Source organism: Marmota flaviventris, chromosome 8, assembly GCF_047511675.1.
Source record: "Marmota flaviventris isolate mMarFla1 chromosome 8, mMarFla1.hap1, whole genome shotgun sequence".
NCBI classification, from domain to species: Eukaryota; Metazoa; Chordata; class Mammalia; order Rodentia; family Sciuridae; genus Marmota; species Marmota flaviventris.
Window position 1 is genome coordinate 126,871,195 of NC_092505.1, and position 25,886 is coordinate 126,897,080.

The following is a 25,886-nucleotide window of genomic DNA, read 5'->3' on the forward strand; positions in this document are numbered from 1 at the left end:
GTAACTAAACCCAGGAGGACTGGAGTCCCAATGCTGGTGAGCATTCTCCCCAGGGAGCTCATTTGGCGATGAGGGGAGGAGTTCCCTGGATTCACCTGAGCATAGACACCTCTCTAGGAGACCACAGGGCCCCATCAGCCTCTCCCAATACTTCATTCCTGAGTGCGAGCTTTAATTCCCATCCTTCTGGGTATCTCGAGAACCTCAATGACTATCATTTCCTGAGTCAGGGCTTTGTATCTAATTTCACAAATTTTCAGAAAGGTAGGACAGTGTGGTGCATTGTTTCTCAAAGCCTGGTCCGTGGACCAGCAGTAGCATCAGCACTACCCTGGCCACTTGTGAGAAGTGTGAGTATTCAGGTTCCACTCCAGACCTGCTGAACCAGAATCCCAAAGGTGGGGCCTGTGATCTGTGTTTGAACAATCCCCGCAGGTGATGCCAATGCACACTCCAGTGTGAGACCCATTGTGGTTAAAAGCAGAGGGTCAAATGCCAAGTCCAAATCCTCACTCTACCACTGTGTGATCTGAGAAGAGTCTATCCCTCAGTTTCCTAATCTGAAAACTGGGGACAATAAAGCATCTTCTGCTCCCTCATATGATTGTGTAGGAGGTGAGCTCAGACATATAAGGCACTTGAAAACAAAGCTGGCACAGAAAGCCTTCTTAGGAATATTAAATACTCCTCAACAAAGTGGGTGTTGTTTTCCTATAATACAGATGGGGAGACTGAGGCTCAGAGGCTCAAGTGCCTCAGAACTAATGAGGTGAGTACTCACTCACTAGTGACATATGCCATTCCCCTCTTCTGACCCCTCATGCTTTTCTCTTGTTCACTTTGGCTTATCTTTCTCTCTCCTTTCTGGGATCTTATGGTGACACCAATCCAGAGCACTTAATATGATCTTCACCTTGACCCTGTTTTGTCTACAGCCAGAAGATGAGGCAGCCTTGGTGGAGGTATGGTAAGGATTTGGGGTTAAAGATGCTACCTGAGGAAATTGGCGACAAATTAAAACCCATTCCCATGGAAAATTGGGAGTAGGTTAGCCAAACCATTTGCCTAGGCTTATACGACATTTCACGGATTGAGGTCTTTAGGGTAATTGGAACATTGTGCATGGAATTGGTAAGCTATTAATAAGAGGAAGTTTTTTCTTCTACCTGCCTGACTGGACTGAAACCCTTTGCAGCCACATGCAAATCTGTGGAGAGGAGCTCTGCCTACCTTCTCCAGACCTGCAAGGGTCAAGCTCCCACCTGGGTTGGAGAAGAACCCCTAAGCCTGTGAGCCTCTTTGAAGTTGCTTCTGGCTATTGCAACATGTGTCTGGTGACCTCAGAGCCTTCCAAATCAGAGTTACCTAGGAGTAGGGCAAAGGCCCGACTCTGCCTTAAATACAAACTAAATAAGCTACTTGGGGACCATAACTCCTATTACAACTTCAGTCTCCCCACCTGCCTGTCCAAGGCTGCATCACAAGCAAGCAGTCTAAAATCATATTAAGGCTTTTATGAAACTGGCCTGGATGTGAATTCTCAAATGCAGCAAGTAAACAGAAACCAGGTCTGATCCTGTATCATGAGTGACTGAGTTTGTATGTCAGTCACTTCTCACCCTCTTATTTGAGGCATCAGAACCTCATTTTTCTCCAGTTCTTCCTTTGGGTCACATCGGTGCCAGGGAGTCTGACATATTCCAGTTCTTGGGAGTCAGAAGGCCAGGGTTGCGTTCCCTCTCTTCCGTGTTACAGAAGAAGAATGGTGATTAAGGATGCTCCAGCAATGTGGGGACCACCCACTGGATTCCAAGGACACACACACACACTCTGACACCATTCTACGTAAACCCAGACATGCTTCTGCTCTTTTTAATTAGACAGATAAAATTAGCAAGGAGATTAAGGTAAAAGGAGAAATTAAAAATATTTAAATGTTAGGTGGAATTTACAAAAGTGAATTGAACAATGAGGTACAATAAGGAATTTAAAGAGAAACACAGACACGATCGAAACATTCCTCTGATCCACACGGCTTACGCCAGTCCACAGGTAAGGCAAGAGGACTTCTCCCTTACCACCTCTCCAATTGCAGATTCCAGGGACATGGAAGAACATTCTCCAGAAACACTTTCCTTCTCCTTTTCTACAGATGTTATCAAGAATAATCAATCAGTCAGTATCATTCTAGAATTACCCACACTGCATCCAATTCAAACCATTCACCTGTTTCCTCTCTGAATTTGCAAACACCTTGAGTGTTTTTCTCCTTTTGTTTTATTTTATTTCATTTCCCCCCACCCCTCTTCTTCTTCCCATTGAGCCAAGAGGCCACTGGGCCAACCAGAAAGCCAAACCCACAACATATTCCAGCCCCTGTGGATCTCCCAAGGGGATGAAGGCTTCCCAGTACTTTTTTCTTGTTTGCATTTATTACGAACAAGCACAGTCATTTTATAACGTAGACGTACATGGGTGTGCTCTTGCACACGGAAACAGGTTTTTTTCTATTTTTTTTCCCAATTTGTGGTTTCTTTTTCCTTTTTGCAGAAAATGCAAACAAAAGAAAAACAAGGTTTTTCAATTGAAGGTACATCTCTTCTTCAATATGAAGACATTAATTGAATTGGTTGGATCCCCATGCAGTGGTCAGCAAAGTCCTTTGGCAACTGACAGAACAACGTCTGGAGACTCAGGAGCTGGGTTCTGTTTGAAGAAACTTCCCTACACGAGTCATGAGCAAAGGGAAATGGATGTGGGGGAGGGAGGGGTTCTCGGGGAGGAGCACGAAAGGAGAAAAGAAAAGAACGTCATTGGTGAGGAAGAAAAATGGAGCGCGGCTTCTGTTTCTTCCCGCCACCTCCTTCCCTTCTTCCTCTTAGACCTTTACCTCCAGCCCACGGAGGAGGGTGGGAGCCAAGTTCACCCTTGTTCTCCGAAGCATACTGTTTGGTCTCCACTTCTGTTAAGCATCACTTTTCTACGTTTTTTTTTTATTATGATATATTTGGTTTCCCATGGCATCCGAAACCCACTTCCGTCACTGAGAAGGTTTGCCTATTAACAACAGGTCTGGTTGATTCTTCACCGACGGCAACGCAACTCTCAGCTGAGAAGCCCGATCTTTCCAGAACATTCCACAGTGGTCCATCTCTAGTTCCCCCTTGACCCTGGTCCTTTTCCTTCCTCTCCTCCCCCAAGAAAACAAGAGTTCTCATGCCATTGCCGTTGGCGACTGACTCATCTGGACCCTCATAGAATGGATGCTGTTCAGGATCTTCTTCTGATGGCCTGCCAAGGTCACCCCTATTCTCAAGAGGTCTCTGGGAGGGAGAAAAGACAAAAAGAAGTCACTTTACTATTAGAGCAATTTTTCACAGATCAAAACTTACCACCAGAGGCATGCTCCTAAAAATAGTCCGGGTAGACAAGTACAGTGTTTCAAATGCAAGAAGCCTAAATTACCCAAGTTTTCTGACAAACTTCCAATTAGTTATTTTCTTGGTTCATCTTGCTTTTTCCATGCATTCCCTTGAATGCCCCACTCTGTTCAGACGATCTGAAAGTGCCAGGCATCTTACTCATTCTGAGGATCTGTTCCCTCACCTGTGGGTTCTGGAGCAGCTCTTTGGCCCTGGGGTGGACTGAGATTTTCCTCTGCTATTCCTTTTAACACCTTCAGTGCATACTCTATGGGGCTTCAGTGATTCTGTGGAGCTTTCTGCCTAAATTAGTGAACACCCACTGAGATTGGAAAGATGTAGGGCTTGCTTGGTCTTCTGATGTTTTCCCCTGAGTTTCCCATTTCTGACACTGTTTGAATTTTAATGTCATGCATTTTTAAGAAGGGTGATCTCAAAATAACTTTAAAATATCTGCCCAAGCAGGCATCCAAAGAAAATGGCTAGGATAAGGGTTTGGATTGGATTCATCTTTGAACAGTGAGTTCATGGGCTGAAATTGACCTTGGGGAGACCCATACATCTTTCCTTAGTTATTAACAAGAATATGTAACTACTTTAGTGCATTCTAGAGGTCATATACTATCTCACCTAAACCTACAAGGGAGCATTTTATAAAAATGGGCTACTTCACAATAATAATGATAATTTATTAATATTAATTAATAAATAATAATAATTTAGCAACCATCTCTTATGTGCATTCTATGGGCAGGTAATGGGCCAAAAGCTTTGCAGGTGCTATCCATTTATTTCCCACCACACAACAATCAGGTGAGCACTATTATTACCTTCACACTCACGTACAAGGCAAGTAGTGTTCAGAGAAGTTAAGTAGCATACCCAGGGTCACACAGAAGGTAAGCAGTGACAGAATCAGAATTCAAATACAAGATAGCCTCACTCTCAGCATTCCAACAGAACTCCTCTCCAAACTTTTCTAAGTTCCTAACTGCTTTTCCCCAAAACTCCACCCATCCCAGCAGAGCTGATGACATCATGCCCTGTGCACTCTGAAGACCCCGGGCTAGATTTCTGTCCACAACACCTTAGTTCTCCTACCCCACCTCCTCAGCTGGTCCTCAATCCCCCAAGGCTGCAGCTGGTGGAGACAAATTACCTGCGGTCTTTTTAGCAAATATTCTGCAGAAGCATGCTTGAATTTTGAATTAACAAATTGCCCCACGATCTATTTTATTGAGTTTTTAATTTTCTCTTTCCATCTTTTCTCAAGGAACACACAGAATGGCGTATGGACATGTGAATAGCGAATGGGTTTGTTGTACTTTGAACGGAATGCCTTCATTTTCCGTTTGACTTTCCTTGTTCTTTTGCATGCGATGACTCCCACGCTGGGGAGCTGCTTCACTGGATTCCTTCACATTGTGGAGAGAGCACATGATATGATGGGCAGATCCCAGGGAGGAAGCAGGAGCAGCCTACCTTGCTGAACACCCTCTTCCCTCCCTGAACCCAGGCCCTCTGATCAGCTAGGAGCATCTATTCTAGCTCTGCAGGATGCAGAGGCTAGTTTTCCACTGGTGAGTGCTTTTGAACTTTATTCTGTCTGTTTCACAATCATTCATAATGGCAGAGATTGCCTTTTTTAGGCAATCACCAAGAATGAACCTTTTAAAATATACATATTCTGACGTTTAGTGGATTCGGGGCTCGATGCACATTCAAACCATCTCCCTGGAGAAAGCAGCGGCTCTGTCATTTCTGACAAGAATAAACCTCATGGAGGTGGAGTCAGGACTCCAGGAAGGTTGACTCAAAGCCGTCAGGGTGTCAGCAAGCTGTCTCTCCCCCAGGGCTCAACTGCTGGGGTTGATCTCCACCCCTCTCTCCTGGGACCCCGGAGTTGGCCTGGCCAGGAAGGAATACCAGAACCCAGCACGGTGCTTGATGAATAACACGATTGATTAGTGTCAACTGAATGACAGACTGATGGGTCTTCTACCATATGGGTTACAGGCCACCAGAGCCCACCCTGGTGCCACAAGTGCACACTGTAGTCCAGGCAGCCTGCGAGGTCCCTCTGGGGTGTGTATGTTGGGGAAAGGAGTCAACTTTCTGGTTAGGATTATCTGAGTTTCTATGAATGCAGAAGGCAGAATCTGACCCTTGCCAACTTCAATCCAGTGTTTCTCCCACTTTGCTGCATATCAGAATCACCTGGGAAGCTTTAAAATGTCCTGATGCTCAGGTCTCACAATATACCAATTAATCAGAAATCCGGGAGTAGGAACCGGGCATCAGCATTTTTTTTTTTGTGAAGAGTCCCAGGGGATTTTAGCATCCAGTAAATATGGGAATCAAGGTGTCCCTGGGGTGGGGATGGGCGGCAGGGTATCGAATGGGCAGCCATCAAAGCAGGCTTGGGCCCTGGCTTTGTCACACATAAGCACCAGTGCCACGTCATTTCAGAACCTGCTGAATGGAAGGAGTGGAACTAGGTACTATTTCCCAAACTGCAGTTCTATAAAAACCTGTCCCTCAAAAATATGGTTCCATGGTATTTAATAATTTTAAATGGCTTTCTTTATTTCAGGATTTCTCATGGCCTTTATAATGCTAATAAGAGCCGTGAATCTCCAAGAGGGTGATAAAGTGAGCAGTATTTCCCAAATTTATTTGACCGTGGGACCTTTTTTTCCAAGGAGAACCCATTAACATTTCCCACGACTGGTGCTCCTTGGAACATTCTTGGGGAAATGATGGACCACATGGATCTTTAAGACCCTTTCTGGTTCTCATTTGATTTGAATAATTTTATTTTGTGTATTCCTCCAAAGCCCTGTGGGAGCAACAGACTGGTAAATAATGCGAGGGGGATGGGCATGCATGCTTATTTATAAGCATCATCTAAGCATGAGGACGGGCTCCCTACGCAGCCCTAGATTGTTGCTGAATCAGTGCAAAGCCTTTTTGGCTATGTTGTTTAAAGTGCTGGCTGGCTGTGTTCTTTCCATCTGGATGCTCTCTTTGATGGGCTGAGTTTATAAACTTAAATGGGGGAGAGACTCGGTGATTAGGCAAATGACATATGGCCGGCGCTCTGACTTTGAAGAACTCTCGTTTGGAGCCCAGGATAGATAGATCCCCACCCATCCCTAGCCCCCAGCCATGTCCCCCTCCATCTTTCTCAGGTGCTCTCCTTGGGCCTGCTTCTATACAGAGAAGGAGCTGGGAATGCGGCCAGAAATAGGGTTTGCATCATCTGCAGTAGTGGGGAAGGGGCTTTGACCCCCCACCTGTGGGCTGGACAGAGGGGATTCATGTGACTTACTCTGATGTCATCTGTGTGACCAGCTGGAGGGAGGTGAAGCCGGCGGTGAGGAAGCTGTCCCTGTACTGGACCATTTTGATGGCACTGAGCCAGTCGTCCACGGTGGTGAAGGCCGTGAAGTCTGGGATGGAACGGTCAAGCAGGGGCTGGGAAGGCCTGGCAAGACAGAGAGGTGCAGGTGATCCCATGGCTGCAGAGATGTGTGGGCAGAGGTTTATTCTGGGTTGATGGCAGACTGATGGCCCTACCTTCTTTCCAGAACCCTAGATTGGCATCACCTCCCAAACTGAGTGGCCAGTGCCTTGTCCCTGGGCACTGTTGCTGGGCAGTCATCAGACAGGCAGATTGGCACAACATTTAGTTGAAGGGAAGGGAAGCCCTCCACCCACCCCAGCTCCTTTATCAAAGGAGAAGTAATAGCTTTACATTTGAAGATGTGGTCCTTTGAGTGGCATGTTCCTAAAACCTTCCCAAATCTATCAGTAACTATAGAAATCTATATTTCCATCTGGTGTCACCCTCGGCCACTGGGGGAAAACAATAGAACCAAGTGACCCACCACTGACCTTCTCTGGAACATTCTTAAGGCAGACATGCAGGTACCCAAACAAGAAACCAGGGTGCCATCTTGACATCATTCCAACTCCACATCCAATCTCCCACCCACTCCTTCACCAAGGCACAAAGACTTTACCTCCTAGATCTTCCAAATTCATCCACTCCTTCCATAGCCATTGCCTTGACTGAAAACAAGGGTGATCCTTGAAATGTTCTCTTAGGTTCACACTGCAGCCAGAGGCTTTTTTCAAAATGCAGATAGGATTGTCCCCAAAACCCTCACCTTGACCCTGACACATATCAGTCCCAAAATAGGGGCTCATAAGATCAAGCCAACATCTTAGCATGGCCCAAAGGCTCTAAATGGACTTGCCCTTGCTCACCTTGCCAGCCTCAGCCCCACCCAATTTTCTCCCCACTGCACTCCTAGCAGTTGACACTGACCTTGGTCTTCTGCACTTGGGCCTCTGCAACTGCTTTACCCTTGTACCTCTATTCCCATCTCTCCTTCCACCCAGTTAATTCCTCTTGGCCTTCATCTCTCAGCTGAGATAACATTCATCAGGAAAGCCACTCTCTAGCAGTAGAAGGTGTATGCTCTCTGTGCCCTGTGCAACTGCCCCAGCAGCCACCGAGGTCTCAGTTTTGCGTTTCTTTTCATGATTAATGTCTATGCTCCTAAATGATTTTAGATTCCATGAGGGCAGAGACCATGTCTGTCTTGCTCATTGGATAGGACCAGCCCTGGGCACAGTGTTTGGAGTGTAGCCACAGGATAAATTTTGGTTGCAACAATAAATTAGCAAATGAGTTAACAATGCAAAGGTAGCTGAATAACGCACAGCGGACAGAAGCTGGTGGCTGTTCTGGGCATTCATTCGTAACAGACCAAATTGTTTTGTATTTCTTTGTCCCACAGCAATCAGGGCCTTTGCCTGCCAATAGGTTGGCCAAGATTCCAAGTCTGTAGCTCCACCTGCCCAGAGGACTGGTGTGGTTAATGGAAAGGTACTTCTGGAAACAGGATCTCCCAGAGGTAGGGCACTGTATCAATCTGATCAGATAATGGCTCACCTGCTCTAGAGCCCAGTGCCGAGCCCATTGGAAACCAACAGAAGGTAGAGACCCAGCCAGGTCTCTCCACATCTGCCTCCAGCCCATGCTGGAAAGACGAAAGAGGAGAAGTCTTGGAACTTCTGTCACTGGTGGATAAGCTCTGCTACCCCATTATTTTTTTATTTGTTCATTTTAGTTATACTGACAGTAGAGTGTATTTTGACATGTCAAACATGCATGGAGTAGAGCTTCCCGTTCTTGTGGCTGTACATAATGTGGAGTTACACTGGTTGTGTATTCATATATGAACATAGAAAAGGTATGTCCAATTCATTCTACAGCCTTTTGCACAATCATCTCCTCCTTTCTCCCCTGTCCAATCTGGTGACCCTCCATTCCTCTCTACCCCCAGCCTGTTGTGAGTCAGCATCCATATATCAGAGAGGACATTCAGCCTTTGGGATTAGCTTATTTGATTTAGCATGATTTAGATTTTATTTTCCAGTTCCATCCATTTACTGGCAAATGCATGATTTCCTTCTTCTTTATGGCTGAGTAATATTCTGTTGTGTGTGTGCGTGTGTGTGTGTGTGTGTATGTGTGTGTGTGTGTATGTACCACCCCATCTTAACAGAACAAAATTCCGCCAGCTAAGTTCCGCCCTTCAACCATGAATCTATCAGCAACTAGGAGTCACCCTGTCACCCTGTTTCATTAGACTCACACAGCGGTGATGGTTGCCACAGTCTTGAGACTTGCCGGATTCCGGATCATCTTGTCCAGGGTGTTGACGATTTCCGCAAAACGGGGCCGGCTATTACGGTCCTTCTGCCAACAGTCCAGCATGAGCTGGTGCAGAGCAGCTGGGCAGTCCATGGGAGGGGGCAGCCGGTAGTCCTGCTCGATGGCATTGATGACCTGCAGTGGCACACGGGAACAGGTGTGACTTGGGGATGCGCTCACAAGTGTGGAGCCTCCCTAACCAGGCTGGCACAGGTGCCGTTGTTTGTGACCACATATCTTCCACCATATGGATTTCCTGTGCTCTTCATACCTACCCCCCACACTGTGGGCTCCCAGAGAGCAAGGATCACATCTTATTGCCCCTTAGTCTGCTGGATCCAGTCCCCAGTGCCGGGCCTGACAGACCTCTGTAAATTCTTGTTGGAGAGAGAGCCAGGAAACTGGCTGCCTCTCTTCTCTCAAGAAGACACAGGGCCCTATTTTTGTGTTTTTCATCCCATACCTCTTAATTCCAGATTCATTTAAATCAATGATGCCTGCTCTGTGCTTTCTGTATTAAAAAAAAAAATTGTGAATGACCCAAGTATTAAACCCATGAAACCCACAATGGGATGGAAAAGGTAGATATGATGCAGGGGTGGCTTTCAAGGGGTGTTACAAAAAAATCAATCTATTAAAATGGAAATAAGCTCCCATTGTAATATTAGGCAAAAGAGCAGGCTCTATAACCACAGGTATGGTGTTCTCTTGCTTTTATTAAAAGTAAAACCAAAACAAAACCCAACAGTTATACACATGGATAGAAAAGCTTTTGGGAGAATGTAAAGCATGGTGTTAATGGGGGTTGTCTCTGGGCAGGTGGAAACATAAATGTTCTTTATGTTTTTCATTTTGCTTGTTTGTATTTTTTATTGTCTATAATAATCATTCATTGATTTTTATATTAAAATAAACAGCTAAAGCTCCTTAAATTACAAAGGAAATAATTTGGAGTTCAGGTATTTGCTGGTGTTTTTACCTCTACCTAAAAAAAAAAGACCAAAAAAATCAGATTCATTTGAACAGATTATTCTTTTTGTTAATGTCATAAATTGGTCAAACAGTGAATATTTCCAATCAGGTTGTATTTTTATAATTTCTGTGTGAGTATATAGCACAGGAGATGGGGCAGGGGTTAATATAACCTGAAGTTATTAGAGATAATCAAGGTGTATTATTTTTTTTTTCTATTCAATATGGTGAAAAACAAGCACACAAACCACACTAAGATTATCACTATATAAAAAGGCCAGTAACTGGGAACATTTGCTTTTGAACAATATATTGCACTGACAAATTTTTATCTCCTCTGAACTATTGTCAATCAAATTCCCTGCTATCCTCTTAGGAGACAATTTTAACCCCATTTTCCCTGTGAGAAAATGAAGGTAGAAGCACTGAAGTAATTTGCCCAGGGCACACAGATAGCAAGAGGTAGGGCTGGAAATAAAGCACAGGGGTACCTCATTTTAAGTTTTGAGGAATCCAAAGGCCACTTTTCCTAGGCCTCTCGGGGGCTGCTGTCATCTCAGCCTAGAGATGGGTCCCTAGAGCTGTCCCATGTTTTCAAGTAATCTCTGAGAATGAGCAGCCCAACATCATCCCCATCAACCTGGCTCATAACCCTGTCCCCTTTTCTAGCTCCTTTTATGCAACCAGATTGAGGGACCCAGAGCCTGTACTCATTGTGGAGACAAGTGGGATTACCCATTGAATGGCCCAAGGAGTTCTTTCTGGATTATCTAAGATCAAGCCATGTGGGGCCAGCAAGAGGGGCTGGTGTTCAAACTCCACTTCCCATGGGGCTTGTGGACTCCAAAGTCTTCTAGTGCTGTGCAGCTAGTGTTGTTAGGATCCTAAAATGCTGCCCAAATTGTTTGATGCTAAAAGCACCAAATACTAATTTTTTTCCCCACTGACAAGGCAGCTTCCCTACCTGCCCTAAAACAGGAAATAGCACTGGGATCAGGGCCCTTTTGCAGGAACACAGAGTCACAGTGCCCAGCTGACCCCAGCACTCCTAGCAGGGCAGCAGCAAGGGACCCACACATGTGTGGAGTCTTTTTCCTGTAGCTCTGGACTGAAGCAACTTAACCATTTTTTCCTTGTTTTCTCCTCTGTCACCTAGGGATTGTGTCAAAGACTGTCTAGGTCTTTGTTTTTGTATTTCCTCTGTTTTTTTGGTGTGCTTATTTTCTTTTGAAGAGGACATCAAAAAGTTACTAGTTTCTCCTCCTCACACAGGTGAGCCAGGAGCACAGACCCATGTGGCTGTGTCAGTCCGAGGACTGCATAGCGATTAGTGGGATAGACCCGGGAAGCCTGGGTTCAATCCTGCTTCCATTTCTTATTAGCTCAGAACCTCGGCAGAAGCCCTTGACTTTCTGAAACTTCATAGATGGGGCCACTAAAAATATTAAAGGACACAGTGAGCTGATGTACATTGAGCACCAACACATATGAGTGACAGAATCCTCATCACACGGAAGGTATTATTACTACCTTGTCTATAGAGTGGACATTTTCTCAGCAAAGAGGGAGCTACTACTGGTCATTCTGGAGGTTGACCTAGCCCATAGTAGGGACTTGATAAACACCACATCCCATTTCTCACTTTTGGGAGAGAGGCCAGCCTGTTCATGTTCATAAACTAGGGCTCCATGCCTTTGCTCTTTCTTCTAGATAATTTTCTTGTTATTTCTCAAGCTGATTCTATGGGAGCATCAATGCTTTGGGCACATAAAAATATCTACCCCAAAGAAAAAAATATCTGGATCATTAATTTATTGGTGTATAGGCAGCACTTATCTGCTCATCTTTGATTGAAGTGCTCTGATTTTGATTTTGATTCTCTTTTTAAGGATCTGGGAGATTTCTAAATTATCTCAGTACGTTTAACTTATAGTCAAATAAAAACATATATATATATATATATGTGTGTGTGTGTGTGTGTGTGTGTGTATATATATATATATATATATATAAAACCTTTTGTCCTCTCATGGAACTTAGAGGTCATTCCTATCTCACTAGCAGGTGTGGTGAAACACCTTCAATCTGGCCACTGGAAGAATCTAAACACAAGTGACCATGTTTGAATTGTATGGAGCCATATGACCTAAGGTTGGGGGTACAGGGTGTCCTGCCTAGCAGAGGCAAAAATGAGAGTGGATTCTGGGTCCCTTCCTGGGTTCCTAACAGGAAGAGATCCACGGATGCTGAGAAGAGTGGAGATTAGAATGGGATCCAATGGCGGTTCCAAAGAGAAGGAAGAGTGAAGGGATGTGTGTTGGGGGGTGGACTGAGAGAATCGGTCCAGGCAAACTGTTACCCTGAGCATGCTGCTCTCATTTGGAATGGTCTGCATGAACTCTTTTGACCACCCTAAAAAAAAGGAGTGGGTATGATAAGGTGCAGAGAGGGACTGCTGTGTTCACCTGAACCCAGAGACCATTGGTATGAGGGTGGAGTGAGGGCCCGGGATAGGTTGACCAATGTCAGGGGCTCTCAGGCACCAGATGAAGGAATTAGAGCACCTCTGGGAAATGAACAGGGCCCTGTTCCCTGCCCTCACATCATTGGTGGGGAGGGCTCCTGGCTGCCCCCATACTCCTATTAGTGAGTTGCATGGCAGGTGGTACCTCCCCGACCTTGCACTGGGGAGGGTGAAGTGGAAGAGCGCAGAGCAGTGGAAGCACCAGGGCACAGTGGGTTAAGTTGAGCTCTGATGTTTCAATAAGACCGCAGCTCCTCTCCATAGACTCTGCCACTCTCATTATCTCTGTCAATCAGATCCAAGCGGCAGAACTTCCAAGTTGCTCTCTCTGGCTGACAAACTCTCTGTACATGTTCAAAGACCTTCCTGGGCTCCGGAAGCCCAATTACCAGCACTCCGACTTGCCTCTGCAATTCTCTTCCTTAAAGCCTTTCAATTGTCATCTGAAAAATCCTTTACCGCCACCACCTCCCTGGTTTCTGACAAGGGAGGCTGCAGCCCAGCAGCTGGGAGCCCTTCCTGGCTCTCTCCCAGGCCAGGTAGGAAAAGCTTGCTGAATGGGCATGAAGTCACCTCCCACCTCCCGTCAGGAGCAGAACTGCATCTGGGGCATTGCTTAAGGGGCTCTATTTTGGAGAAATAGAATAAAATTAAAATAAACTGCCATTTTACAGATGTTCCTATTCCCTCTGAGACACAACTCAAACTTCATATATATCTGGGAAGCTTTCCCCCCCACCACATGTTCCCAAAGCCCTATGTATATGTCACTGGTCTTTAAACCTCTCGAGTACAGAGCCAGCATGCACAATGCTTAGACTCCGTTAGTATGCAAAGACCGTGTGTTGAATGAACGATTTGAGAACTCTGGAAATCGAATACCAGAAATTCTATTTGTTTTCAGCATAGGTGACTGCATTGACCGAAAATATCTTGAATGTCAAATCTTGCCTGTCAGTTTTGTAATCCATTCTCTCTGTGTGTTGAATTGTTCTTAATCGGATTAAGGTCTCTGGGTGGGATGAGATGGGTCTGCTTTGTCTGGCTAACATTTCTTACTCATCTAGCAGATGGTATGGATGGAACCAGTGTGCAGTTGATTTCAGGAAAACAGTCTTGGCGTCAACTCCGCCACTTACTGATTGGATACGCTACAGGAGCAGAGGCGAGGCATGGATAATCACAGATAATAGAAGACCTAAACGCCACCCATGGTTGGCATCGGGACCTGGTTAAAGATGCAGCCATTTTACCCACTCAGGCCCACTTTTCACTAGCTTCTGAGTGCTTCAGACATGGACTTTGCCAACTAGAACCCTCTCACCTCCAAGGGCAGGGTATGTATTCAAAACACAAAGGAGGAATGGTCCCCAGGGAACAGCCCAGGTCAAAGATAGCACTGAAATTCAGGCAGACTTCTGATTGGGACCTTATCAAAGCAAATCACCCTAAACAGCCTCTTCACCCTTCAGTAACTATGGAGCAAAGATTCCCATTTGGAAAGCCCCCAAACCAGGTATCGGATGACCTTTCACTTTCCTCTCCCACCTTGACTCTGAAGGCTGGGCTGGAGGGACGGTGAAGGCTGAAGCTGACTGGCTTTGGGAATCTTTCTCAGCTCTTCCTTCACTGAGAGGTGACAATGCTCACAGACAGTAGGTTCTCAGGGAATAGCGCCACTTTAAGTTCCTTGCTGAGGATGCAAATTCCCCATAGAAACTGCAGCTGGCTCAAAGCAACACAGTTGTGAGATGCAGAGCAGGGTGGGAACCAGGCTCTGGTGCTCAGACTGGTGCCCCTTTCCTTCTTCTGCCTTGTCACTTACGCAGAAGGAGAAGTCACAGTCTGAGCCCTGGGACGCAGGGTAGAAGTCCCTGCTTAGTTTGGGCCTCATCTATTCATGATCCATGGCCATTCTGAACCAGCCCTTTGTCTCCTTGTTGGAATCTGTGGCCTGGGCACCTTTGCAGGCCTTGGGTTTGCAGGCCTTACAACTGTCACTGTCCATGACGGGCTTTTTTTTATTAGTTTCAACCTTCATGCCAAAGGTGTCACTGTATCCTCTTGCCCTGGACACTTTGAGTTCACGTTAAGCTGAAAACATATAGGGAAGCTTGGTAGCTACTGCATGTGAGACCCTTGGGTAGGTGTTTGTGGCAGCCAAGTGCAGCTGACACTCACATCTTGGTTGGACATATCCCAGTAGGGCCTCTCTCCAAATGACATGACTTCCCACATGACAATCCCATAGCTCCAGACGTCACTGGCTGAAGTGAACTTGCGGTAGGCGATGGCCTCTGGAGCCGTCCATCTCACGGGGATCTTCCCTCCCTGAAAGGAGAAAAAAAAGTGGTCAGTCTGACCAAAGGAAACAGGCTTGAGCATCCTCCCACGCCCCGACACCCACATCTTGTGAATAGGATATGTCAGGATAGCCCTTGCCCCACAGACAAGTGACAATGTTGTACTTAAATAGAGAAGCTCAAGGGGATTGTCACGGCCTGTGCTGGTCTCATGCCATATGTGAACTTGTCACACACAAGGGGGTGGCAGGTACTGAGACTCCATTTCCTCCACTCCCACTCTTTACATACTGGTTCTAAGGTTGCCGGCAGGACAGTGGGTGTGAGGACACTGTAACTGTCATCAACTCACTGGTACCACGGGACACTTACTACCCAAGATACACAATTGCCCCATGACAACGTAAAAGCCACAACCCTTGGGTCAGAAGGAAACAGAATGAAACCAAAAAGAAAGAAGACTAGTGAGGTCCACCTCCCAGAGGACTCTCCCACTGCAGGATCACGCTGGGCCCAGTTCTGGGGAAAAGGTTTCCCAGACTCTAAACACAGCCCCGGATTGCAATGGACCCAGGGCCAGGGTCACCCACATGCTGCTTGTCCTGCCTGCCCCGCAGCAGAGGTCAGACCCTGTGAGGCTGAAGATCTGTTTCTAAAGGGTTGCCCTTGGGTATATGTCTTCTCCTTGCCCTCCTAACCTACACTGGACGTTTCTACCTTGGCGCTTTGCTTGGCCCTTAGCTTGGCTACCAGCCCTTGGCCGGTGTTGTGTACTTAAGGAGTTGAAATCCATCCATCCATTCACGGTCCCATAACAAGCCATGAGCATTGCTTTGTGCCACATCCAATCTGAGGAAGACCTGGGGCCCAGAGATGAGCCACCAGGGTCCCTGCCCTCAAAAAAACAGAGAATTGTGCAGACCAGAAAGCAGAAGCTTAAAACGTAGTTAAAACAATTAAAGCCAGGCATGGTGGCGCACGCCTATAATCCCAGCTGATTGGGAGGCTGAGACAGGAGGATCAGGAGTTCAAAGCCAGCCTTAGGAACTTCGAGGCACTAAGCAACTCAGTGAGATCCTGTTGCTAAATAAAATACAAAATAGGGCTGGGGATGTGGCTCAGTGGTTGAGTGCCCCTGAGCTCAATCCCCATAACCTCCCCCCCTCAAAAAAAAATATTTGAAAATGGGACAGTGAGGATTAGGGTGAGTGTGGGGAATTCTGAGAATGGCCAGGAGAGTCAGGGAGTCAGTTTCTTTGGGGAGTTAAGAGCGCTAGGGCCTTTGGCTGGGCTCGGACACCAGTACCACCCTTTTCTACCTGTGTGACTATGGCAAATAACCTAACCCTGACCTCTCTGTGCTTCTTTCTCACCAGCACCCGCATAGTTAGGACATCGTAAGGTGAACTGGTTAATGTCATATAGCATTGGGGACAGGGCCTGCTATAGACAGTAAATGCTGTGCTTGTGTTAACTATTATTTTCACTATGCTCAGCCCTAGAGAATGGGTAGAAAATTACCAGGCACAGTGACAGAAGGGAGCACAAGGGAACTGCAAGGGATTCAAGATGGCGGAACTAGGGGATGCCTAAGGGGAAGTAGGACGAGGTGAGGGTGGAGCAGAAGGCTAGGCACCAGGGAGGCCTGCCCTGCACAGATGCTCCTACAGGGGTTAAAGTGGGGCACTCACCAAGGCCGCCAGCCAAAGCACCGTCTCTAGAACAAATCTGCCCCTTATTTTTGATTATTCACGCCAAAGGCCAAGATTTCACCCCCCACACTACTGTCCCTAGGCCTGAATTCCGTGTCACTCCATAATTCCTGAAGCCAGGAACCGCAGGGTACACAGTGTGGGGACAGCAATATCCTCCCTCCTCTGGCTTCATGCTTCACTTGGAGGAGGCTATTTTTCGATCTGTTCAAATAACCAAAGATAGAGTGGACTTTAGCAAAACTACCTTTAAAATGCATGAATGTTAATCTGCAGGGGTGGGGGGGAGGCAAAAAAACCGCAATGTGTATCTTTATCCAGTTTCCCGTCGGGGCCTGGGGGGAATAAAGGCAACCAGTCCTGGACCTCTGCAGGCACGCATCCAACTTTCTGCAAAGAAGACAGTGCTGATTTCCCTGAGGATGCTGGCAGGCTTTTGTGGTGGGAGAAGTCCTCGGCTCAAATGCCAGCCATGCGACAAATGCCTGGAGGGCAGGTGGGGGCTTCGCAGCCCAGGATGCTGGGTTCTCACCGTCTCCCCGGTATGAATGCATTCACTAGTTTGATCAACATGGTACCCATGGCTGGCAAGAGAAGTGAAAAAAACCATCCAGCGGAAGAGGAGTCATCAGACACCTGGAGGTCAGCATCTGATGGCCCAGGGACGCCATTCCTACTTCGCCATGAGGGGAAGGTTTGCTGCCACATCTTGAGATGGCTGGAGCTCCCCAAAAGAAGAGGGCCTTTAACTTTCTCCAAATACTGGGGTTAAATGAGGTAGGAGAGAGCAGGAGTTTAATTAGTATGAGAGTGTGTGTGTGTGTGTGTGAGAGAGAGAGAGAGACAGAGAATGAGATTCCGTGTGAGTGAGAACTGATTGCTGTGTGTGTGCAAGACGGAGAGACAGAGAGACAACTTGGCAGTGAGCATTTGTGAGTGGAGGGGAGCGAGGGCTCGCTTTTCTTCGCGTGGGGTTTGTGTGTGCGGGTGGGGTGGGGGGAGAGAAAAGTGTAGCTCTTCTGAATTTCAAAGAGGAGATTTGGGAGTCTGGAAGTGTCCTCCTCTGCCAAGTCTGGAGCAGACCCTAGGGGCTGTCAGTGACAGCTGTTGAGCTGCTCCCTCTTGCATGTAAAGTGGCAGTGCCAGGCCCACTGGCGAGGAGCCCTGAGCCCTCCCGCCACCTTGCGCTGTTGGGCCTCACTGAACACGGAGCTTGGCCTGTCACCCCCGCCTCCATCTCGGCAGGTGGCTGAACCTTCCAGAAGAGCCGCCCTGGACAGGCAGGTGACAGCTTGTCATGACCAGCTCTCCTACTCAGCTGAAGAGCAGGGGGACACTGACCTCTGAGGCAGAACAAAAGGAAATGCAAAGTCAGGGGAGCCGGGCGGGCGCCTCCCTTCAAACTTCCCTTACATCATAGCAGCAGCGTTGCCTTCTGATGCTCAGAGGTAATTAAGGTGATGATTGTGATTATTTAACTTGTCTTCAATGATGTGACAGGAAATCTATTAATTTAGAGGCTCGTGACCAGCCCTGTGGAGGGGACAGAAGTAAAGGACGTGGGATGTGGCTTTAGCAGTCAGGGCATCTGCTAGCCAGAAAGGTCATGCTGCCCAAAGAGGGAGTCTGGACCAGAGCAGGGGTCAGAGCATGGACATGTCTGCAAAATGCTAGAAGAGTCCCCTGCTGTCCAAAGTAGGCTGGAAGAAGGGAAATGGCGGGGGCATGGCTGGCTCTGTTGGAAGGACTCTCAAGGTGGTGCAGAGGATGGGGAGGGCCCACTGGGACAGAACTGCCACATGGGTGTAGAAGAGCCGAAGAGAGCCCTGTCCCTGAATCAGGTATTTAAGTCACCTGATGACTCACTTCCCCCAGGATGCTAAGGGCACCGTCTGCATTCTTCAGGGAACAGTTTCCTGGAGTTGCCACCGAGGCCACTGTTGGGGGATGGGGGAGAAGGAAGAGGAGGAGTTTCCTGTAAGATTCCAGACACTGACCTTCCACATACAGCTTTTCATCAAATGGTTGTGTTGTCAAGAACTTCTTCAAACATTCGGAAACCACTGCTTCAGAATCATCATGTTTCAACTCGGACTTGAGACAAAGTAAAGAGTGTGTATGTGTGCGCGTGTGTGTGCATGTGTGTGTGTGTGTGTGTGTGTGTGTGTATGTGTAGAATTTTATGAACTAAGAGAAGATATCTCTCAGTGGACTAATCCTAACCCAGCCATCTTCAGGATCACCTAGTAACCCTGCATCTATACCTGCCAGCAGGTGTGATGTCAACAGGCAGAAGGTATCAGTGAAAGGGGCACTTTAGTCCTTCAGCCTCAGCCAATATGCAACAGATATCTATGCATTTATGTAGTACCCACTGTGTGCCCAGCACCCTGCTAGGGACATGATCATGATGAGACTGTCCTTCACCCACAAGGGGCAATGGATATCCCTAATGCCACACAGCTGTATCGCTCTTGCCACAGTGAGATTAGATAGTCCTGGTTCTGGCGCTTACCCAACTGGTAAGTTTTCCAGGCCAATGTCCAGACATAGGAGTGATTCACCTTGCTAATAGCTTATCCTGATGAAGTCCATAAGGTTAGTAATTGGATGTGTTTGGGTATTGCTCTTACTTTCATCCACCATCTTATGTAAGACTAAGTCTCAGTGGGATTATGGCGAGAATCCAAGGCACTCATGCATACTGAGTATAATGTTCACTCAGTGGAACAGTGGAATCATGCTACAAGCATCTTCTGCAGCTTGGAATGACAGGTTTAAGACCAAAAGCAACATGCAGTGGTTCTGAATTCCATAAGCCCACTGCTCCAAAAGGTTCACGCTATATGGAACATATTGGGATTGTGAAAATCTATTATGACAGATATGTGAATCATACTGTGTATTATTGGTAAGGTTAAGCCAGAATTTATTGAGTGTTGTCGATTGAATAAAGCTCAAGATATGCTGAAATCCTAACCTGTGATACTTATGAATGCAACATTATTTGGAAATAGGATCTTTGCAGATCTAATCAAGCGAGGATGATTCACCTTGGAGGACTGCTCTTTGCCAGCATGCCTGGGGAAGAATTTTATCCTTACTCTATCAGCATTGTCCTCAGACCTGGGTGGCAACTCCAGGCTTGGGTAGCTGCATCAGAAGTTGAGGACCATGGCTGGAGACAAGGCCAAGCCATCTACATACCTGTAGGCCTAGCCCAGGGGTTCTCAAGTTCGTCTGCCATTAGCATCACTCAGGGGAAGTCTTTTTTAGTTTTTTAAATGCCATGGGTACTTTAATTGATTTAGAATTTCTAGGAGTGGGGCCCAAGCATTAGTATTGGTAGATTTTTAACATGAATCACTGAATTAGATTAAAATAATTGGTCGGTGGTTCTAACATGCAGCCATTAGTCACAATCACCGGATTAGCAGTGTTTCTCAGATTAGAATGTCCATCAGAATCACCTGGAGGGCCAATAAAACTGGCCTTGACTGACACTTTCAAGTTTCCTGGTTCCGAGATAGGGTCTGAGAATTTTTAACAAATTCCCAGTGTGGTTTTGAGAACCACTGACATAGATCAAACCACTGTAAGTCGTGTGTTGCATGAGAGTTCATCCCCAATACCAACTCCGATCATTGTTAGTGGCTGGGTGAAGAAGGATTCTGAGGTTTCACTTGGGCTTAGTCAAGGGTTCTGTCTAATGACTACACATTAAAATTGCCTGAAGCATATTCGAAGGAACTTATGTTCGGGTATCACTCCTAGAGATACTAAAGACATTAAAATACTCATGACATTAAAAAAAAAAAATCCCCCAGGTGACTCCCATGAGCAGCCAAACTGGAGAAAGTTCTGGCTAGGCTTTCTGAGTAGACAGAGAAGATGGGTATTTGTTTTGATGAGGAATGTCACTGTGGGTGAGGGCCTGGGTAACTAACTGTCTGTACAGCCACACTGCGCTTAATCTTCAAAAGATCTTAAAATGATGAAAAAGGAACGGAGGGCGAAAGGAGACGAAGTTTACATGGTACATCAAGAGTCACTTGATATAGTTGGCAGATTGGACACTCCCCCTTGGGGCTTTGACCATCCTGACTGGACAGTTGACCAGCCTGGGTGAGGCATCTGCCCATCAGAGGAGTTCTGTGTATGCTGTGTAGACACGTTAGGACACAGATGGCCTGCCCTCAGGGTGCATCCATGTGACACACCCCCTCCTGCTCCCCTGTCACTGTCCACTGTCCTGGACCAAGAGGTCTAATCCGGACCCCCAAGCGCTCAATGAGAAAAGTATTTCAGAATGAATGTCTCCATTTAAAAGCACTCCGAAGCACGCTAACCCATTTTCCTTAACCTAATCGGCAAAGAGATTTTTTTTTTTTCTCAGATAAGACCTGTATCCGTCAAGAAGGAAAAGAAGTTTCTGCCTAAAAGGTTATCTATCTCTGAGAGTTACCAACTTCTAACAGCCAGTGCAAATTGCTGCTGGCTGTTGAATTGCAACGGAGTCTGTATAATAAAGAGGCTGTTCTCGGTTCCCCAGGACTCCAGGAATTTGCATGAAAACAGTCTCTCCATCTTCTGAAAGGTTCATCTGGCCCTGCTGCTTACTTCTTTCCAGAAGCCACAATCTTGATGGTGACACTGTAATTTATTACAGAGCTAAGGATTATAACGCAACATACAGAGAACAAGGAGGACTTTGGGGGCGGGGGAGGCAGGCTCCAGGCGCAGGTGAGCTTCAAGAGGGGGTGGTCTCGTTTGTCATGCAAATGGCACATGAGGCTGAGGAAAGGACTGGGAGGAAAGACAACCCTGGGAAAAGAGCACAGGGCTGGCTGCAGACGAAACTTGTTTCTAAACAGAATGCTTTTCAAAGCTTTTCTTGAAGCATTAGCTGTTCCTCCAGAATGAATGACACAATGTATTTCGTACTAGTAATAAAATATGTGATTTGAATAACTACAAATGGAAAGATTTACAGTCGGTGGGCTCGGGGGCTCCTCTCCCCTGAGCTTTGTGTGTGCTGAAACCCTTCAGTGAGACGCTGGGAGAGGTAATTGCAGCCCAAACATCATTTTCCAGCCGCTCGAGAGAAAGGCCTATTTGGACATAAATTAACTAAAAATATGCGGATGATAGTGTGTATTTCATGTGCGAAGAACAGAAAGGCCACTTGGTGACGTTTTCCAACTGAAAAAAAAAAAAAATCCTATTCTTCAAACAGAAGACGTTTCTCTGTCCTGCACGGCAGGGTAAACAGCTGTCTTTCATTACCCACACCCCAAACAGCCTCTGACGGCTGTATGCAGGCAGTATCATTATTTTTTTCTCATCATACAGCATTTTTGAGTTTACAATTAAAAAAGTAAGAGTGGAGAGACAAAAAGCTAAGTAATTTGCTACGTGTTTTCAATCATTTGACAAGCATGCAGGTGGAACCCTCTTTGGGTCAGGCCAGTCAATAGAGGGAAAGGGGACAATGTTGCTTCAGTCCTGAGAAGGAGGCTATTCAGGGAATCCAGCCTTAAGCAATTCAGTAAAGGTACAAGCTGTTTTTTTCCTGATCACTAGGGAGGGAACCAGGCGTACCCCCCCCAACACACCACACCCAGTCTAGTGAGCAGGGATGTACCTGTTCTGCTGCTGAAAAGAAAATGCCCTCTTCTAAGGGGGATGAGGGTGGGGACAGAGGCTGCCAGGCTCTCTGGATGACAGATTGGCATGGAGTACCAGGGAGCAGAGGACAGAAAGGGGTAAGGAAGAGACTTAAAGGTCACTCTGCTGTCTACTTTTCATTCCCTACGCCATGGCCAGGGTGACCCCCTAGCTACACTGAGCATGGCATGAACAGGGCTTTCTCCTTGAGCCCCTCTGCCCCCACCATCCCTTCCTGCTGCCCTCCTCAGCCCTAAGAGACCATAGTCTTCCTCTCCCTTTTCAAGCAGGCTGTTTGCTGCATCAGGAACTGCATGGCTTGTCCACACATCTCCATGACCCCTATCTCTGTTAGGCCATGATGACCCTCCTGCCTCTGTCTCCTATGACTCTCCCATGATCCTTTGTCACTCCTCTCCCATTCCATTCCTACTCTTGTGCATGGAGGGTACTTGGGCTTCCTGACACCTTGAGGCAGGACTGCTTCTTCTACGACCGTACAGTGGGCAAGGGCTCCTGGATGAGCAGCAAGAGGGTAAAATAGCCGAGTTGGTTGACTTTTCTGTCTCTGGAGAAGGCTGGGACTCTCAGATGGAGGCTGGCCTCTGCTCTGCCATCTTGGAGACCTTTGCCCAGCTCTGTAGGGAACCTCACTGAGATTACCCCAAAGTTCAATATTCCCCACTCCTTGTTACAAGACATAAGCATCTGATAGACTGATCATTGCAGGTCATTTTAATACGTAAACTAGGTATATTCCTTATTTGCACTGTAATTTTTGGGAGTGGGATACTGGGGATTTAACCCACGGGCAATTTACCACTGAGTCATACACGCAGCCCTTTATATTTTTTATTTTGAGACAGGGTCTCCTTTAGTTGCTTAGGACCTCACTAAGTTGCTGAGACTGGCCTTGAACTTGCAATCCCCCTACCTCAGCCTCTCTAGCTCCATGGTGTGCACCAGGAGGCCTAGCTCACTTTGGGATTTTTGATACCTGATCAATGTCCACTAGGCACACCTCTAGTCCCTTTCCTGCTGCCACCCTCCAACAGCTATTTTATAACAGCTGATCATGTTAAACAGCTGAACTCTTCAGGCTCCTGAAGTGTGCTTTCTTTTTGGCTCAGCTTCTTCCTCAGACAATCCCAGCAGTTCTAACCAAGTCACTTAACCACCTTGTCTTACTGTCTGCACCTGCCAACGGGGATAATGATGCTTAATTATCTCAGAGGGGTGGATGAGGCCCTGGTAGCTAATGCTGGCGGAATGCGAGTATGTTTGTTGGGGTGCTGCTTCACCTGCTTCCCAGGAGGACCCCTGTTCTCTGGGCTGCCTGTCCTCCTCTCCTGGCAGATGAGCAATGGCCAGAGAGGGGCAGAGCTCCCTCCAAAGACCACTCGGGGAGGCCAGCTCCTGCCTCCACACCGGTGATGTGAGCTAGGTATTCGGAGCCTCCTTTGACCCTGGGAATGGGGTTGTCCTGAGCCTACACCTGAGTAAAGGTGGAGGGGCTCTGACACCTGATCCTTCCATTCCAAATCCATGCTGCCTTTTTCTCCCCCTGGATAAAGGAAAAGAAGAAGGGACGATAAATCATGTTCCTCTGTATGAAGGGCAATTGGCATTTTTTTCTTTCCCAAAGGTGGGGGCGGGGACCAGCATGGACTTCTGTTCTAACTTTCACAGACCATGAAGCCCCATCTCTCTCCAAAAACATTTATTGCTTCCTCTTTTAAATAAAGCATTAACACGCATGGCATACGTGTTGGGAATAAGAGGACCGATGGATGACATCTTGTGTGAGGAAGGGGACGTAGAAATAGGCGAATCTCACAGACTGTGGCAAGGGGACAAGTTGGCAAAGGGCTTGGGAAAAAAACTGCCACCCCAGACTGGAAATCTGCAAATTGTGCTCATCACCACGAGGTGCAGATGGACGTCGTGCGTCTCCAGATGTGACATCCAGAAAAGGACACACTATCGTTCACGTAATGCATAATGCAGAATCCGGGTCTGATCATGAGGAGATACCAGACAAACCCAAAGGAAGGAGGTACTATTAAAAACACGTGAAGGGTATTCTTTAAAAATGTCAATATCATTTTAAAAAATTGTGAAAATATTCCTGATTAAAAGAGACTAAATTGACATGACAATAAAGTACAATATCCAATCCTAAAGACTGGATTCTGTACCACAGGGGGAAAAAGTGCTTAAAAAGGACGCTTTTGGGGTCGTGGCTCAGTGGTAGAGCACTTGCCTAGCATGGGTGAGGCACTGGGTTCGATCCTTAGCACCACATAAAAATAAATGAAGGCATTCTGTCCATCTACAACTACAAAGAAATTAAAAGAAAAAAGACACTTTTGGGGTCAGTTAACAAAATTAGAATATAGAGAGTAGATAAAAGTATCTATGTTAAGTTACTAAGTTTGGTAACTAAACTATAGTTATGTAAAGGGATCTCTCTGTTCTTAGAAAATACACAGAGAAGTATCTGAGGATATAGATGTATGATATATGTAATGTGTTTTCCAAACATTCAGGAAAAAAATATTTTGCAAAGGTGGAGACTGAGGGAAATAAAGAAATGGGTTAAAATAATAACACTATGTGAATAATCTGGGCAAAGTTTATATGGGTGTTGTTTTGTATTATTTTCACTTCCAGAACTTTAAGTTTGAAATGATTTTTTTAAAAATTTAAGTGTGTAAATTCTTTGGTCCAGCAGTTCCTCTTCTTGATATTTAATTCACAGAAATATCCATATAAGCATACAGAGATATCTACGTAAGCATACACACTGAAGCACTATTTGAAATAATAAATCAGAAGCCACAGAGATGACCATCCAAAATGAGCTAGTGAAATCGTTTCTATGGTTAATTCAAACACAGGATGCCTGAGAAAGAGCCTGAGAAACAAGTCCACAGGGGCAGCAGCAAAAGGTCTACCAGGGCATGAAGTAAGGTCATGGTCAAGTAACAAAGGAGGCCCAGAAACCAATCAGTATGTACAGTATGAGGCCATTTTCGAGATCACAAAAATATGCATAAATCAATACATACCCTCACATACTCTAAGGTTAAGGGGAAAAAAAAAAAGAAAAAGAAACACACCAAACTATAATGATAACTTTTGGGAATTGGGAAGGGAAAGTCAGATTCACTTTTTACTTTAAACACATTTTTGTTTTTTGATGTTGTTAAGCATTGTTTTTATAAATAAAATCATGATAACTTTTTTTTTTAAAGCAACATTCTGGAGACTTCTTTGGGTTTCTTTCTTCAGAAGGGCTGATTTTCCAAATTGGACCAGAAAGTCCCTATTTTCTGCCTACTCTGGGATCAGTTCTCCCCCAGGTGAGAGCAAGAGTCTAATGAATGAGATTGGCTAGAACAGCCAATCTGACAGGTGTGAGCAGAAAGGAGTGAACTGGAAAGGTGTGAGCAGAGTAGAGACAGATGGGATATCACACCCGAAAGGTCACAGCCTAGAACAGGGATCAACAATCTGGGAACACACGAGAATCTTAATGTTGTTGCTCAAAGGTCG

At 46.2% G+C, this 25,886-nt stretch overlaps 1 protein-coding gene across 1 annotated transcript in view; it reads right to left on the reverse strand.

Annotated features, from left to right (window-relative positions):
* Positions 1 to 1,899: 1,899 nt before the first annotated feature.
* The window catches only part of Ephb1 (EPH receptor B1), a 257,860-nt gene continuing 233,873 nt past the window's right edge, over positions 1,900 to 25,886 (reverse strand). The window contains exons 11-14 of the mRNA XM_027933877.2: positions 14,828 to 14,977; positions 9,092 to 9,285; positions 6,754 to 6,909; positions 1,900 to 3,323 (exon numbers count right to left, since the gene is read on the reverse strand). Coding sequence (XP_027789678.2) covers positions 3,215 to 3,323; positions 6,754 to 6,909; positions 9,092 to 9,285; positions 14,828 to 14,977 — 609 coding nt within the window. The 3' untranslated portion in view covers positions 1,900 to 3,214. The remainder of the gene's footprint in view (positions 3,324 to 6,753; positions 6,910 to 9,091; positions 9,286 to 14,827; positions 14,978 to 25,886) is intronic.